Source organism: Jaculus jaculus, chromosome 15, assembly GCF_020740685.1.
Source record: "Jaculus jaculus isolate mJacJac1 chromosome 15, mJacJac1.mat.Y.cur, whole genome shotgun sequence".
Lineage (NCBI taxonomy): Eukaryota > Metazoa > Chordata > Mammalia > Rodentia > Dipodidae > Jaculus > Jaculus jaculus.
The window spans coordinates 2,549,213-2,567,238 of record NC_059116.1 but is presented as its reverse complement, the minus strand read 5'-3'; the positions used below and the strand labels follow the sequence as shown (position 1 = coordinate 2,567,238).

Sequence of the window (18,026 nt, the reverse complement as noted above, 5' to 3'; positions counted from 1 at the left end):
GTCCCAGTTGTGACACAGTGCATACTTCAGTGTTTAGTCCACACTGCCCAACACTGAAGCAACACTAAAACTCCACATGACATGAACGATGAATTTCATTCACATTCTATCACCTACACTTAACCCTTCAAGGCCCTGGCAAGTACAAGTTGACAGGTAGTCTTGTCTTTGCCCTATTTTCTAGAGCACATCTTGTTCGTGTCACTCAAGGCAACACGAGAAGAGCAGAATGCCATGACACTTAGAGACAATCCAGCCTGAGGCGTTTAATCCTGGTGGAAAGAGAATCACCTGATGTACATAATGAACACACCAATTCTTGGGCCTGCCCCAGACCCAAATCACAACACAGACCAGTGGCCTGGAGCTCACTGCTGTGTGGGACAGAAGCTCCATTTTCATAAAATTTTTTAAACATTTTTATAACTTATTATATATTTGAGAGAAAAGAGGGGGAGAAAGCGAGAGAAAAGAGAGAAAATATACGGGTATACCAGGGTCTCTAGCAACTGCAAATGAACTCTAGATACAGGTGCCACCTTGTGCATCTGACTTATATGGGGACTGGGGAACTGAACCTGGGTCCTTAGGCTTTGCAGGCAAGCACTTTAACCACCAAGCCATCTCTCCAGGTCCATACATGTTTTCTCATTATGAAAATCCAAACACAAACAAGGTGGACAGAAAAAGTATGGAAATATACCTCACCACACCCATCATCCCTCCCAGTCAACACTGCTGCACATCTGCCTTTCACCTCCTCCTCCGGAACACTTTCTTACTTCAGCAGATCCCATTTATAAATATTCCATCATGTCCACCTTAAAGTTTGGAACATTCATAAAGAACAACAATGAACTACTATCACATGGAAAATGACAGTCAGTTCTTTGAGTTTGTCAGGTAGTGATAGGAGCTGACATTAGATGGGCTTCTTTCTGCCTGTTCCCTAGCCAGCTTTCCCTCCTTTCTTGGCTGTCTGCATCCCTTCGCTCTCTTTCTTCACTAGCTTGTGTTGATCTCATCTCTTACATTTCTGCAACTATACTTTGCCTCGGTCTGCCCACTACCATGTCCTTTACCACATGGGGTTTCCGTAAGTCTGAACGCCAGCGATTATAGTTCCACAATGCATAAAGTGCTCTGACCTCTGCCACTCCTGTAAACTGCTTGGAAAGATTCAGGCTGCAGTGCTATGCAACTTCCCTAAGTGCAGAATGCTGTCTCTCTTGAGGTGGTATTTGTAACTACATCCCAACTCCAGTCATTCATTAGGGGACAAAATAATGACACTCTCTCATCCCACCTGCATTTATTCGCTAGAAAACTGTCAAAAAATTTTCTCTCCTCCACAATTGACCAGGTCAAGGTACATTTATATATATAAACAAACCACAGGATAGTGCTTACTTCCCTTTGTGATCAGTTTCTGAAGCAACAAAGTAATTCCCTACTGTCAGTCAAGAGATACTAAGGTGCCTGGACCCCAGCAAGCCCATTCTGAACTAAAGATCAAAGCAAATTTAACTTCCTGACAGTGGGTCTCTGATCTCCAAGAAGCACAAGGTCCTCCAACCTGACAAATGTTCTCTGACTGTTCTCTAGATGTGCTATGTGTCACAGCTGAGTGCTGCACACAAGAACACACTGACACACTCACATGCAAACACATTCTAAATAATAATAAATTATATTTCATTAATGTTAAATTACCAGGACACTAACATTTGTATATGTAATTATAACAGAATAAAAGTGATCAGAAACTAAACAGCAAAACGGAACAATAGATTTTCTAGTATCAAAAAGGGAACTAACATAATGCAGAAATTCCTTCACTGTTTGGATGTGCTCCACCTGAGATTTTGGATTTCATTTTGGCTTTAAGTGTTTTCTTCACCCGATTCTGCCTTCTATAAGGCCTCTCAGCAGTGGGTAGGCTTGGGAGGCTACAGGCTGTCTGCACCCCTTCTTATTCCAGTACATTTCAATAGCTTAACCATCAATACTTTGCCCTCATAATATTTGTGTCAATATTTTGTAACCTTTCTTCATCTCTTCCAATCTGTTTGTTATTCTATAGTGCATTTTAAAACTTTTAAATGTTGCAGAGCATGTCTGGAGATGACTGACTCTAAAGATTCTGGCATTTTTGAGGAAAGAAGCTAAAGAAAATGGTAACCAGAAGTGAAGTTTCTTCAGCAAAATGACCCATTCAAACACAAGCCTATGGCCAAAGACCGTCTTCAGTGAGGGCAGAATGTAGTCTTCTGAGGTTTGACTTTCTGTCAGGGAGAACCCACATTCTTTATCTTGGTCTCCAAATGAGGAAAGAAGAAATGATTGCTAACTTGTACTTTCCACATAGACATGAGTTGTAAAAACATAATCACTGTCCAGAAAGTTAGGCTACTTGTTGCCAAGTTTGGAAGGAATTATACTTAAGTTACAAAAAGAAAACAAACCAAGCTGGAGAGATGGCTTAGGGGTTAAGGTGCATGCCTGCAAAGCCTAAGGACCTAGGTTCAATTCTCTAGGTCCCACATAAGCCAGATGCACAAGGTGGCACATGTGTCTCAAGTTTGTTTGCAGTGGCTAGAGGCTCTGGTTTGCCCAATTCTTACTCTCTCTCCCTCTGTCTCTCTCTTCTCTATCTCTCTATCTCTCTTTCTCTCTGTCTCTAATAAATAAAGAAATAAAAATAAATCTTAAAATAAAACCCACTTCTAATTAGTAGCTATTCTAAAGGTTAAGGCTTTGAAAAAACATACTGTATTAGCAATTAGCTAGAGCATTTTCTTATTCACAAATTCTGCAAGGCTATCAACCCACCAGCCTTGCAATGCATTCAATTCACTGTAGATGTCTACAACTGTAAAGAGTGATACCAGGTCATAAACACATGATTACATACTTCATTTCTGGATAATGGAATGATAATGATTGTATATCACCAGTGAGACAGCATGGGGAACCACCTGCTGAACTTAGTACTTTTCTTGCAGTTGAAAAGATCCAAATACTACCTTTCATTAAAATGGAGAAACAAGTGTCAAGAGTCACTGTGCTGCAGATGGTTGCTCAGGATGTGCAGCTCTGAAATGAACAGCAAGCATATACACAGGAGTCAAAATTATCAAATTAATTATGGTTTCATTCATAGAATTCCAGAGACTGCAATGAAAGACCTGAAATCACAGGATCTGTAGGCAGATAAAAGTTGCAAGACCTCCAGGGTGGGTAAAGTGCTTTCTACTATGGTTGCAGGCATAATCCTGGAAGAATTGTTCCGTAAGGATTTACATAATCCTGGAAGAATTGGTCTGTGAGGATTTATATAATCCTGGAGGAATCTCTCTGTGATGATCTACATAATCCTGGAATAATTGATCTGTGAGGATTTACATAATCCTAGAAGAGCTGATCTGTGAAGATTTACATAATCCTGGAAGAACTGGTCTGTAAGGATGTATATGGTCTGGAGGAATTGGTCTGTGAGGATTTATATAATCCTGGAGGAATTGGTCTGTGAGGATTTACATAATCCTGAAGGAACTGGTCTGTAAGGATGTATATAATCTTAGAGCAACTGGTCTGTGGGGATTTACATAATCCTGGAGGAGTTGGTCTGTGAGGATGTATGTAATCCTGGAAGAATTGGTCTATGAGGATTTACATAATCATGGAAGAACTGGACTATGGGATTTATATAATCCTGGAGGAATTGGTCTGTGGGGATGTATATAATCTTGGAACAATTGGTCTGTGAGGATTTACATAATCATGGAGGAATTGGTCTGTGAGGATTTACATAATCCTGGAGGAATTGGACTGTGAGGATATAATCCTGGAGGAATTGGTCTGCAAGGATATATATAATCCTGGAAGTATTGGGCTGTGAGGATTACATAATCCTGGAGGAACTGGTCTGTGAGGATGTATATAATCTTGGAGCAATTGGTCTGTGAGGATGTATGTAATCCTGGAAGAACTGATCTGTGAGGATTTACATAATCCTGGAGGAACTGGTCTGTAAGGATGTATATAATCTTGGAAGAATTGGTCTGTGAGGATTTACATAATCCTGGAGGAATTGGACTGTGAGGATTTATATAATCCTGGAAGAACTGGTCTGTGAAGATGTATATAATCCTGGAAGAACTGATCTGTGAGGATTTACATAATCCTGGAAGGACTGGTCTGTGAGGATGTATACAATCCTGGAAGGATTGGTCTGTGATAATGTATATATATAAACCTGGATAAATTGGTCTGTAAGGATTTACATAATCCTGGAATAACTGATCTGTGAGGATGTATATGATCTGAAAGAACTGGTCTGTGAGGATGTATATAATTCTGGAAGGACTGGTCTGTGAGGATGTACATAATCCTAGAGTGAGAATGAAAATATGTTCTGCCTGTGCAGAGATCACACCCCGCCTCATGAGCTGAACACAAATCACTCCTCACCTTTCATTTCTTCTAGTGTCTCATTCAGTCATTGCTCTCAGCTTAGGCCTGTATATAATTGGTTTTAATGACCTGCTATATTTCCAATTCCTAGCATAGCTGATGTTGTAACATCAGTTAGACTGTTGGAACCATCTTTGATTTTTAAAGATAAATTTCATAGTGCAAAGTTCATGCATACGTCTTCCCCATACTGGCTACACTACATAGGACACATGCATAGATAACTGTATGTTCAGGACTTAAGGGAGGTCCTAAACAAGAATAGCAGTAACTTTTCCATCTTTGGCATTTAAAAATATTACATCTTTTAGGATTGCTGTGAGTTCGAGGCCACCCTGAGACTACACAGTGCATTTTAGGTCAGCCTGGGATAGACTGAGACACAACCTCAAAAAAAAAAAAAAAAAAAAAGGAAAAAAATTACATCTTTTGAGCTAAGTATATTATATAGTTTAATGTATATGTGCTATATGAATGTACAAAAGGCAAACTCTACAGTCACTGAAATTGGCTCACTAAATAGCCTATAGCTCAGCATTGGGATTTCTGGCTGTGAAGCAGTCTGAACCACAAGCTGATCCAAGAACAGTGGCTGATCCAAGTACGGAACAGCGGCACTCAGAGAATGGATTCAGTGAAGTGGTGTGAATAGCACACTGCTCCAAGTATAGGATAGTGGCACTTGGAGAGTAAATGCAGTAAAGCAGTGTGAACAGCATGTTGATCCAAGTATGGAACAGTGGTTCTCAGGAGTGGATGCAGCGGTATTTTAGGATTTGTGCTACTGCCCATAACTAGACATTGAGTGGCCTACCGTACCCCACCTAAGTGCTGCAGAGGCCAAGGGAGGTCACACTACAGAGGGGAACAGACTGCTCTTGTACTATGATAGTCAGCCAGGCAAAGCTGGATTTTAAATGAACCTGGGCTTAAGACATGACCTTCTCTGGGGCAAGAACTCTTTTCCAGTGCTTAAAAGTCTGGAGAATTCAAAGAAAAGAAAAGTCTGGAGAATTTGTCTCCTGCCAAAAGTGCTCCCTTTTCAAAACAAGAACACTGGTCAATCCTCACTTGCTGTTTTTTCTTCCCTAACTGCCAGAATGCTGTCCAGTGAATTGACAGCCACAGCTCAAGTAGATGGCACTGGGACACTCGATGACACATGATGGAACTGGACTGCTTTTTCTATTTTGGAGAAAGTACACCATAATGATCACTGTGATGAGAAGAGGTTACAGGAACCACTGCTAGAGTCTGATAAAGTAGCTAGGAGCAAGTAAAAGGCAAATAAAAATTAAATATAGAATTTGTACATCTAGTGTCCATTATAATCAAAGATCTGATCTTGCTAACAAATCATTAATTATTCCTTATTAGGAATATCCTCAGAAGTGGCATGTAAGTAAACAGGGTATTATGAGGCTACTGAAATGCAAATATGGGCCAACAGTTGGTTAACATTATTTATTGATCTGCAAATGCAAAACAGGGTTTGGTGTACTCATCTTCACAGGCAGAGTTCATTGTTGTGTTGCCTGGCTTAGTTCTTGTTTTAACCCTACCTTGTTCAGTAGTTACCAGACTACTGTACTGTGTAGAAATCTATGCAGCTATGACAAGGGTACTTCAGCTCTACCTCCTTCCCTCTCTCAAATAAATAAATAAAAATAAAAATACAAAAACAAAAATCATTTATAAAGCCAGGCATGGTGGCACACACTTTTAATCCCAGCACTAGGGAGGCAGAGGTAGGAGGATCACCGTGAGTTTGAGGCCACCCTGAGACTACATAGTGAATTCCAGGTCAGCGTGAGCTACAGTGAGACCCTACCTCAAAAATTAAAAATAAAAAAATAATAATTTAAGTGGCTGGATAAATGGCTTAGCTGGTAAGGCACTTGCCTGCAAAGCCAAAGGACCTAGGTTCAACTCCCCAGGACCCACACAAAACTAGATGCACAAGGTAGCACATGCTTTTGGAGTTTGTTTGCAGTGGCTGGAGGCCCTGGTGCAACCATTCTCTCTCTCTCTCTTTCTCTCTCTCTCTCTCTCTCTCTGCTTCTTTCTCTGTCTCTCAAATAAAGAAATAAAAAATATTTTATGGGTGAGGTGTAGTAGCACACGCCTTTAATTCCCAGAACTCAGGAGGCCAAGGTAGAAGGATTGTTGTGAGTTCAAAGTCAACCTGAGACTACATAGTGAATTCCAGGTCAGCCTCAGCAAGAGAGTAATCCTATCTGAAAAAACAAAACAAACACACAAAAAACACAAAAATAATTTATGGAGACTATCTGTGATAGTTATGTCTGGTGGTCAACTTGACAGGATTTACAATCACCATGAAAACTTGGTATGACTGACAGGGTTTTTCTACATTAGATTAATTGAGGAGGGAAGACCCATCCTAACTGCAGGTGGCAGCATCCCATGGGTTGGGTCCCTAGACTCTACCTTTGTCTCTCTCTCCCCCCTTGCTCCAATAAATAAATAAATACATTAAATATTTTTAGAGCTATGAATTCATCTCTATACTAAATTAGACAGCAGTACTTTTCCCACCCTGGTTTATTTGAGAGGGGTCATGTTAGCCCAGGCTGGCTTCAAAGTTGTTGATCCTTCTGCCTCATCCTCCCAAGTCCTAGGATTAAAGGGATATGTGCCACCACATCTGGCTCGAGAACCCCTTTTAAGAACATTCTATATTTTGGACTTTTTCTTTTTTTTTTTTTTTTTTTTTTGGTTTTTTAAGGTAGGTTCTCACTTGAGCTCAGGCTTGGGATTCACTGTGTAGTCTCAGGGCAGCCTTGAACTCAGGGTGATCCTCCCACCTCTGCCTCCCAAGTGCTGGGATTAAAGGCGTGCGCCACCACGGCCAGCCTTGAACCAATTTTAGAATTACAAAAACATCTCCATGAGTAGAGAGTTCATATGCAGCAGTTCTTTATCCATATCCTTCTAATACGAGCTCACATAAGCATTGTATCAAAATTATAATGCTATTATTTGCTGAGTACTACTCAACTACAGACCTTACTTGAATTTCCCACATCAATTTCAGGAAGTCTTGCTGCATTTAACTGTCTTGTTTCCATGTCCCCACCTCATAGGAGTGCCTCAGATCTGCCTTATCTCCCATAACCTGGACATTTGAGATGAGCACCCATCACTCACACTGAAGAACGCCCTCAGCCGACATGTGGAAAGCTCCCGTGACTAGGTTGAAGGCTGTATGTTTGGATGGAACACCACAGAATGCAGGATATGTCCCTTCCATAAAATATCAGGAGAATATGATATGTCTCTTGCCCACAGAGTTAACCTTCATCGTTTCCCTACAGTGTAAGAACCTGCTTTCCCTTTGCAATTGACATGTTTCAGGAGACTCTTGATTAATGTATGAAGCATGTGTCAGTGGATATGGTCTGCAACAATTATTACTACAGTCTTTCCTAAAGGAGATTCTGAGTTTCTCTCATCCCTTCTACATTATGAACTGAAATTCTTGGGTGTGAATTCCTACTTCTCATTTATTTACTACAATATTACATCACTATGGACTCAGACATACCTTATTAATTCCATAAAATACATCTTTTATTTTATTGTTGAATTGGGGCAGGTTTAGTTATTGGACATGCCTTCATCTTGGCCCCATGATGTTCTGACATACCCTTGTCCTTTCAAAGCCTTTCTTGTCTGATAATGAAGAGGTTCCAGTCTTATCTTTACTTTTCTGACAGTCCTGAATTCCAAGGAATTTTAGTTTCCTTTCTAAATATGCAGTGCTAACCTGAAGAAAAAAGCATGCAGGTATGGGGGGGGGGTCCAGAGGATAGATGAAAGGAGGGAGCATGCAGATATGTGGGGGGGGGGATCCAGAGCATGGAGGAAGGGAGGAAGGGAGCATGCAGGTATGGGGGGGCTCCAGCAGGACCATGCCCAGTTCTGCTTGAGGTGCAACATCAGCAGCGGAGTAAGTAAGGCCAAACATAGCTGATGTCAAGCCCACAGAACCTTTCAGGGGACTGGGAAGACTTTGCCCTGTCCACCTTTCCTGAACGGAATTTCCTGGCAGAATGATATGATCTATAGGTTTTCGGAGAATCATTTCCACAGCTCCTAACACAAAACATCCCACAAAGGAGCCTCCTACCTCTGCCTCCCCATGCTGGATGGCAGACGCGTGCTGAAGTGTCTTGCTTTTCTGTGAGTGCCTGTGGTCCGAACTCAAGTCTTCACTCTCACTGGCAAGCACTCTCCTGAGTGTGATATCATCCAGATGCTGCTAATTCTAGTTCTTAAATACATAACCATGTTCTCAAATTTTCTGGCAACTATAAAGAATAGTTCTTTTACACCTTTACACCATACATCTCAGTATGTGTGTGCTCTAGAGTCACTATAGGAAAAGTATTTATATTTACTAATGTTCATACAGTTTTATATGAGAAGAGACCACAGAGAATATCCAGTCTCACCTCACCAAGAACTGAAGGGCTTTCTCAGAAGCCTTTCAGTAAACTTGAACAGAAACAGTTGTGAACATCTTCATGGGTTCCCTGCCATGTCCTTAGAAACCACAATTTCTAATTTCATGTTGGATGGTAGGGGCTCAAAACTATTTCATGTCTCTGCATGTTTTCCACATAAACAAATAGTAAGTATGGTGGGCTTCTTGGTGCTGCCCAGGTGGACTTGGCACCATCAGAGCTCAAGTCCACGAGATGACTTGAATTCTTCGAGTAAATCAATAAAGTGGAGTGCTTTTCTCATTCCTTGGGTTTGAAAATTATGTTCTGACAAGCCCTAGGGTTTTATCAAGGTGGCTCAGTGGCTGTCTGGGCTCTTAATACCAACTCAAGCACAGCAGAACTAAGTTGTGTGTGTGTGCTTTTGAAGGTGGAGTTTGGCACCACATTTTATCTGCAAAAGAAAACTACCAAAACAAAGTAATTTTGCATAAAATTATTTTTAACAAAAGAAGGAGAACTAGAAATTATGCTTCCTTTTACAACTCAATACTAAAATATTCCCCATTCTTCCAATTCTTCTGTCTCAGTGGATTTTGCTGCAAGACTTTGCCTGGGAAAACAAAGTACCTCTTCACCCCAGACTGGAGACGCTGCTAGAGCAGAGAAGCAATGCCACCCACATCTACTTGCCGGAAGCTTGCATGACTCAGGGACGGATACTATGCTTATTAATGTTTTAATCAAAGTCTCTCAAAACTCTTTTTTAGGGCTGGAGAGATTGCTTAGTGGTTAAGGCACTTGCCTCCAAAGCCAAAGGAACCAGGTTTGAGTACCCAGGAGCCTCATAAGCCAGATGCACAAGGTGGTGCATGAGTCTAGAGTTGGTAATAAATAAAAACAAAACAAAACAAAAAAACTCTTTGGTAAAATGAGTGGGAGGAAAAGACTGCTAACCAAGTTTCCAAATACAGTATAGCAGAAGTTGGTACTTACAACTATTTCTTTTATTTTCTTTCTATACATAGTACATGTTTTAAAAAATTTTAAGGGCTGGAGAGATGGCTTAGCGGTTAAGCGCTTGCCTGTGAAACCTAAGGACCCCGGTTCGAGGCTCAATTCCCCAGGACCCATGTTAGCCAGATGCACAAGGGGGCGCACGCGTCTGGAGTTTGTTTGCAGTGGCTGGAAGCCCTGGCGCACCCATTCTTTTTCTCTCTCTGCTTCTTTCTCTCTCTCTGTCTGTTGCTCTCAAATAAATAAATAAATAAAATAAACAAAAAAAATTTAAAAAAAATTTTTTAACTATTTTGTTTATTTATGTGAGAGGGGGCAGATAAAGAGAAAAAAATGAGCACGATAGTACCTCCAGCCACTGCAAATGAACACCACCTTGTACATCTGGCTTTATAAGAATACTGGGGACTTGAAACCTGGGTCCTTTGGCTTTGCTGACAAATGTCCTTGCCATTTTAAAGCACTGCATGCTGAGTACTTATCTCTATTCTTTGCATACCCTGGTTCCCTCATCCTCACAGTGACTATGTGAAGTAGACACCACTGTTACTTCTATTTCCTCATTTAGGAAACTGAGTCAGAAAGCCTTTAAAGTCACACAGCTACTGAGTGATCAGACTCACACAAAGCAGTCCCTTGCAGCTTCCTGGAACTGCAGTAGGACAGGTGGCTGGACAGCAGAGATACCACTTATCCCCCAGGTTAGTTCTCCTGCTATTTTCTGGGAAAGTGCAACAACCTGTGCTTGAGGGTAGTCTGGCGATAAGAACCCCACCACTGACACCAGCTTACAGTACCTGTGTGGAGTCCATGTCCCGCTCAGCTCTTCCACTCTGGCTGTGTACCAGTCTTACCATGAAGCTTTAAAATGAGCACAGGCAGCCAGGTGAGTTGTGCATGTCTGTAATCCCCACACTCGGGAGGCTAATGCAGGGTGATTCTGAGTTTGGATCAGCCTGGACTACATAGTAAGACCTTATATAAAAAATACAAAGAGGGGACTGGAGAGATGGATTAGCAATTAAGGGACTTGCCTGTGAAGCCAAAGGACCCAGGTTCGATTCCCTAGTACCAACGTAAGCCAGATGCACAGTGTGGCACATGTATCTGGAGTTCATTTGCAGCACCTGGAGGTCCTGAAGTGCACATGCTCTCTGTATATACCTACCTCTTCCTCTCTCTCAAATAAATATTTATTTTTAAAAAATTATTTGTATTTAAAATTTCTTAAATTTAAAAATACAGAGAGTTGGAGAGATGGCTAAATGGCTAAGATAATTGCCCATAAAGCCTGACAGCAAGTGGCGCATGTGTCTGGGCTTTGTTTGCTGTGGCTAGACGCCCCAGTGCACCAATTCATATTCCCTCTCCCTCCCTCCCTCTCTCTCTCTCTCTCTCTCCTGGGCGTGGTGGCACATGCCTTTAATCTAATCCAAGCACTTGGGAGGCAGAGAGGTAGGAGGATTACTGTGAGTTCTTGGCCAGCCTGAGACTACAAAGTGAATTCTAAGTTAGCCTGGACTAGAGTGAAACCACCTTACTTCAAAATAATAAAAATTAAAAATAAAGGAGAGTCATGGAAAATGTTAATAAAAATTAAAAAAAAAATAAAGGAGTGGAAGAAAGTAAAATAACACATCTCTCTCAATCTTGCTTGTGACTTTGTGAGCAGACATTCCACATAAGGGCCCCACAGGCACGTGTAAAGCACTCAGCACATGACCTGAGTGCCTTGCCGAAGTACAGAAGATGCAATGGCAACGTTCGGACCAGGGTAGGGGTAGGGTTAGACATACACGAGAAGAGAGGGAAAAGCACTTAGAATGCTAGTTAGTGCACTGAGACATTTTGAAATAACAGGGTGCAGAGTACACCAAGGACATGGATGTGGTGCAATGCAGTCACTATAGCCACAGCAGCAGCCCTGGACCACAAGCTGATGGCCGAATGGTGACAGTTTATCGTAGCAGATGCATCCTGCTTTCCTTGACACTGTGACTACTTTGTTATAACTTACAACTACTACTCATTTCATTATCAGTGGTTTTGCCGTATTGTTGCTGACAATCATGTTGAAGACACAGCTGTGGTGCGGCGTGGTGTAGTGGTGGACGGCTTGTCCAGCGTGGCTCCTAGGACTGTTCTCCAATTGAGCTTGGCTTAACTTTCTTCTAAGTTACATGTGCACCATAACTTACAAAAGAGATCTGTTATAAAATCAATCTCCATCTATATTAATGTGTCCATTTATGAGGCTTTTCAGGACCGGAAAGCCCAGGGAATACTAGAGGGTTCCTTCAGAAAAGAGACCACAGCCCGAGTCATCTTCCTGACTTTACTTTCCACATAGCTGAGAGCAGAGGTGCATGTCGCTGAGTCCTAAGTGACTTCTATATTATGCATCAGTGTCACTGAACAGTGCAAGAACTGGGGTTGGATTACACTATGCTCTCCTCAGAGCCCTATAGCGAGGCTAGAAATCACTATCTGCATCAGCAGTTAACATTCATCAAATACTGCATCTTAATGTTCTTGTCTCAAAATGGGGAGAATAATTATTATCTTATCCAATAAGAGGACACAGAGAGTAAATACTTAATGGGAGTGATGCATTTTAAATACCACATACAACACATGGCAAAAGATATAGCAGAAGATTAGTGTTACAATAAGTTAATATCATGGATGACTGAAAAGAGCCACATGAGCCATGGGACATTTACATACTAATGGTTGCCTGTTGCTATTTCTCACCACCACCAAGACTTAAAATGGTAACTTTCAATTTAATCAAGATACTCCAAGTTAAAAACAGAAAAGTCATAATTCCTGTGGTAGGCAATTTATCACCAAATGACCTTGAGACTTTTGAATAAAATGCAGAGGTAAGAGCAAATCCTGGATTACCTTTAAAATACTTTACAGTTGTTTCAATAAAATAACAAAGCAGAAACACAGCAGAACACTACACTGGTTTAATCAGCATAGCTTCCCTCAGCTAACACTGCTTGCTTGCTAGAAGCCTCGGGATCTTTGTCATTTCTTTCAGTGGAATAATAATAAATACAACTGCTGTAGAAGCATGACCCTGTTCTCTTCGCATAATAGTGCATTATCCCAAGTTCTCAAAGAGTACACTTGGTTCTAGACAAGCGTTACCCTCTTCCCTGGATAGTTAGACTAGCCTCGTGAGCTCCTTTAAGAGGGAGATCCTGTCTCAATAAACAATGTGAAGAGCAATCAAGGAAAACACCTGACATTAACCTCCATTTCTACATGCACACACACAAACACACCTGCACACCAATGTATATACATACACACCCACAGCCATACATGCATGCACATGCTACAAAAATATTCTAAGTTGATGTTTGAACTTTTAAAATGAAGTTAAGTTAATTATAAGTAGAAAGTAATATACCAAGCAGACTGCATTGCTTCTTAACTTCACTGGAGCATTGCCGATGAGCTAAAGCTCAAGACTTTACATTCAATATCCTGACATTTTGTTGACAAATAATGTGCCTTAAAAATCAATAGATCAGTATCAGAAATTTTAAAACTTACAAGTATGTCTGGCCAGTGAATAGTTGGATCCTCCACTAGTCAAACCAAATCCTTCGGGAATCTGACTAGAGCTTCGGGGCCTGGTCAACAGTTTTGGAGGCTCAATTTCAGCACCGAATTCTGCTCCTATCACTCCTAGTAGGACAATCGCAGTGGCCTGCTTCCGTCTCTCTTCATACGAGGTGGAAATTTTTTTCATTTGTGGGGCACTTGACAAGCAACCTGAAAACCCAAACACAGGAACATAAATGACAAGAATATCAATGCAAAAAGGCCTTGTGGCTAGGAAACCATTCTTGATTATTATGCATTTAGGAAAGAACAGTGTTTGCCATGAGTGGTAACAATAGGATGAGGCAAAAAGGACCCAGTTGAGTCTAAGAAAGGGAAATAATGTTCAAGGATTTTGTCATGAGTTTTTAAAGTTGTGCACAAAAAGGCCAAATCACAAATGAGTTCACAGAAAATGGGTTTATTCTTTCATACAAAATTTTGGTTATTTCTCATTTTCTAGATTTGTATAATTTGTATGCATATTTTAGATTGCTTGCGGGCTGTGTTCTAATGATGCCTGCAGTGATGCAACATTACTTTATAACTTCTAAAATAAAAATCATAGGGCTGGAGAAATGGCTTAGTAGTTAAGGCACTTGGCTGCAAAACCAAAGGACCCAGGTTCAGTTCCCCAGGACCCATGTAAGTCAGATGCATAAAGTGGTACATGCATCTGGAGTTCATTTGCAGCACCTGGAGACCCTGGTGTGCCCATTTTCTCCCTCTCAACCTCTCTCTCTCACAAATAAATAAAATATGGGCTGGATAAATTGTTTAGTGATTAAAGTATTTGCCTTGTACAAAGCCAAAGGATGCAGGTTTGATTCCCTAGGACCCATATAAATCAAATGCACTAGGTAGCACATGGATATGGAGCTACTAGACGCTTTGGCATGTCCATTCTCTCCCTCTTTCTCTATCTGCCTCTTTCTCTGTGTCAAATAAAATAAATAAATTTGAAAAAATTACATTTCATCAATTGTTTCCCATAAAAACCCTAGACTTAAATGAGTAAAAATATTTAATTAATATAGATAAATATTTTCGAGCCCAATGAGCAGTTTAGCCTTCTCTTAGAAATTATTCCAGACTTTTAAGATGAGAAGAAAGGTTCATAGGAGGTACTAGCGGGAGCATGCTAGGAGTATGATCTGAGAGTTAGGGTGGTTGCCCCGAGGGGAAAGCATGTTAGCACTTAACCATGCTAAGAAGAAATGTGTAGTCACTGCTCTGTATTTACCAGGACCTTGATTCTAGACAAAGTGAGATTTAACTGTTTGATGGTCTGCATCTCCGTCTGCACAGTTAAAACCAACTTTGTTTACACACAAGAGCAGACAGGGAGCTCTAGGGCACCCTGCAGGCCATCCAGGTTCACCTCCAACAGCATCAGCCTTCTGGAAGCAGGAAGGATGGAGCTCCCCTCCCCCACGTCTCAGCAAGAGCATGCTCCGTCACAATAGTTCAAAGGAAAGCTCTATTCTGCAGTCGCACTGATTGTTCTGTCAGCTGACCTCTGCAGAAGGGAATTGCTAACCGCTGCCTGGCTCCTTAGCTGACAAATGAATGATCGCAGCTCCATCCATTTTCACTATGGCCGCCTTTGGCCCAGGCCCTCAGACAGAGAGCCCGGTGTGACATCTTAGATCAAGATGAATTGGCACAAACTCCTGATCCAGGATTGTTTTATACCATTTAATTTAGTTTCTTCCCTTGGTTGGATGAGCACAGCTCTGGTTATGGATTTCTATTCTAATGTACTGAAGCAGCCCTGAGAGCGGCCCATGCCGCAGCTGCCCCCGCCAGAGGCCGCAGGATACTGATCAATAGGAGAGGCACTGACCCAGCCGCCCAGCCTGGCAACGCAGGCCAGGGGGAGGGGTGCAGAGCACATGGCCTGCTTCCAGGAGGAAATTGAACAAGGGGTACTGGAGAGCCCCGCCTCCACCCCGCTTCACACGTTCCTTCTGTTTAATTACAATCTTGTCTTAACTCCCACTCCTAGGGAAGAAATTAAGGCTCAAGGGAAGTTTCATGAAGAATTTTTGTAAATTTTATACCTAAGCTAATAGAACTGTAACAGGTGCCCTCTGCTAGGAGGCAAAAATAAGAAATCTTAATTAGCTGTCAGGTGCCTCACTAGCTGGGAGGTAGTCTGGCTTGTCAGGGCTCAAAACAACACGGTGCAAGCGGCTATTAACACTGCTGATGCTGACATCCTGCCCGGTGTAATTTCTGCCATCCCTCACGCAGTAAAAGATGGCAGCTCTCCATGGATGAGGAGAGAGGCAAGAACTGCGGACAAGGAGCCCTGCAAAGACGCAGACTGAGTGGGGAACGCACATGGTACCCCCTGCAGCCCTGCAACCAGCTCGCCCCTCTCTATCCTCCTGCTCTGGCTGCTCAAACCTGGAGCCTGTCTCACACGGCTGGCAGGCCCATGCTTTCTCTTAGCTAGAAGGATGACATCGGGCTGCAGTGCTTTCCTACCAATGAACTACAAATCAAAAGGGAAAATTTGTAAATTCTAAAAGTAAAATAATTCTATACAAGGAAACCCTTCTACAGTTTCATTTGTCTCGTGAAAATTTTGAATTTCTTCAGAGACACGGCTCCATTTAATCATGCTAACGGTGACATGGAGATCCATTTTCTTGACAGGACAGTTGATCACCCTATCACAGGAAGAAAATTAATACCTCCAACTCACCCTGAGTAGAAAACAGAAGGCACATGCAGTGACAAGGGACACAAATGTCTTATACTTTAAGTTGCAAACAGAACACACATTTTGTGTGGAAATGATATTGCCTCTTTTGTGGGTTACTTGTAACACACTGGGAGGCTTTGATTTTATTACAACAACTGCTAATTCATACAGAGCTCCTCGGAAGTACACGACTGTCTTTAGACTTAGCATAATTGACGCCAGACTTACAGGGACGGAGTAAACACTTTACTTACAGCTTAACTAGAGCACAGGTAAAATATTTGAGAAGTTTAAGCTATTTAAAGGGCTCTGAGCTATTGATTACCTCATTTAAGAAGCAGTCAGAGAGTGCAGCAGAGAGGTCAAGATAAATCTAACAGTAGCAGCACTTTACTAAATAACTCTAAAGACCGTGTTAATTGGCTTTGTGCAGTTCTAGGGTAAAATTAATTTTATCCTAGCTTACAATAAAAGGATTAAAAGACATATTAAGTCCTCCAGCTTTAACTGGAATAGGAATCAATGGATTTGAATTAAAGCTAAGGGCGGTTTTATGAGAGATGGACCATGGGCAGACGCTTTATATCTGCAATTAGCCACATATTGATGGAAGGCTGTTATTGTATTAGGTATTAAAACCTTAGATAAGTAGATATCACCAATTTACTACTCTGATAAAATACTTTAAGCGCTTTGTGGTTAGTTCTGGAAAAAACTGTTTTCAAATATTTGATGTTTTGTTTAGGACTGAGTATCAGAATGCTTTTACTAGCTGACTTACATGTGAGTAAACTTCTAGTAAAATTTAATGAATAATGTGTTTGACCTCAGAATTACCTTCAAAATCATAAGTGTATTTAAGATGTATCACACATCACAAGCACATCCCTAGTCCTCGTAAAACCAACACATCATTTTAAGACTGGTCATGGTATACTAATTAATGTTAGAAACTTCCTGCATGAGACAGGAGACAAGTGACGTGATGACATGAATAGTCTGTGAATTTGATAGAACTGTCACTATGCTATAAATTATCTCAGAAATTCAGAAATGGTTATTTGTTGAGGATAGATAGAAATAAAATATTAAATGTTTTCTTTCATTCTTTTTTTTTTTTTTTTTTTTTTTTTTTTTTTGTTTTTCGAGGTAGGGTCTCACTCTGGTCCAGGCTGACCTGGAATTAACTCTGTAGTCTCAGGGTGGCCTTGAACTCACGGTGATCCTCCTACCTCTGCCTCCCGAGTGCTGGGATTAAAGGCATGCGCCACCACGCCCGGCTATCTTTCATTCTTAATACTTAATAATATTTTAGAATCACATTATAAAAGACATTGTTTTTAATGTGCTGCTAAAATAAATTGTATTTAATTAATGAACTAAAATTAGTGAACAGAATTGGCATTTAATTAAGATATATACACTATTATCATTTCAGTAAAAAACCATAACCTTTGAGTTACAAAAAGTTGTTTTTATTTTTAAAAATGCTTATAAGTAATAACTTCATCTCTCTATATATTCACATATGTAAGTATATTTCCACACACAAATATGTAACACCTTAAGACAGTACACCTGAGTGAGCTAGAAGTTCTTTTTGTTATTTTTGTTTGATTTTGTTTTGTTTTTTTGTTTTTTCCAGGTAGGGTCTCACTCTAGCCCAAACTGATCTGGAATTCATTATGTTGTCTCAGGGTACCCTTGAACTCACAATGATCCTCCCATCT

At 41.0% G+C, this 18,026-nt stretch overlaps 1 protein-coding gene across 5 annotated transcripts in view; it reads right to left on the bottom strand.

Annotated features, from left to right (window-relative positions):
• The window catches only part of Wdr7 (WD repeat domain 7), a 314,228-nt gene that overhangs the window by 120,130 nt on the left and 176,072 nt on the right, over nucleotides 1–18,026 (bottom strand). For all 5 annotated transcript variants that reach the window (XM_004654764.2, XM_045134797.1, XM_045134798.1 and 2 more), the window contains one exon: nucleotides 13,533–13,754. In XM_004654764.2, coding sequence (XP_004654821.2) covers nucleotides 13,533–13,754 — 222 coding nt within the window. The remainder of the gene's footprint in view (nucleotides 1–13,532; nucleotides 13,755–18,026) is intronic.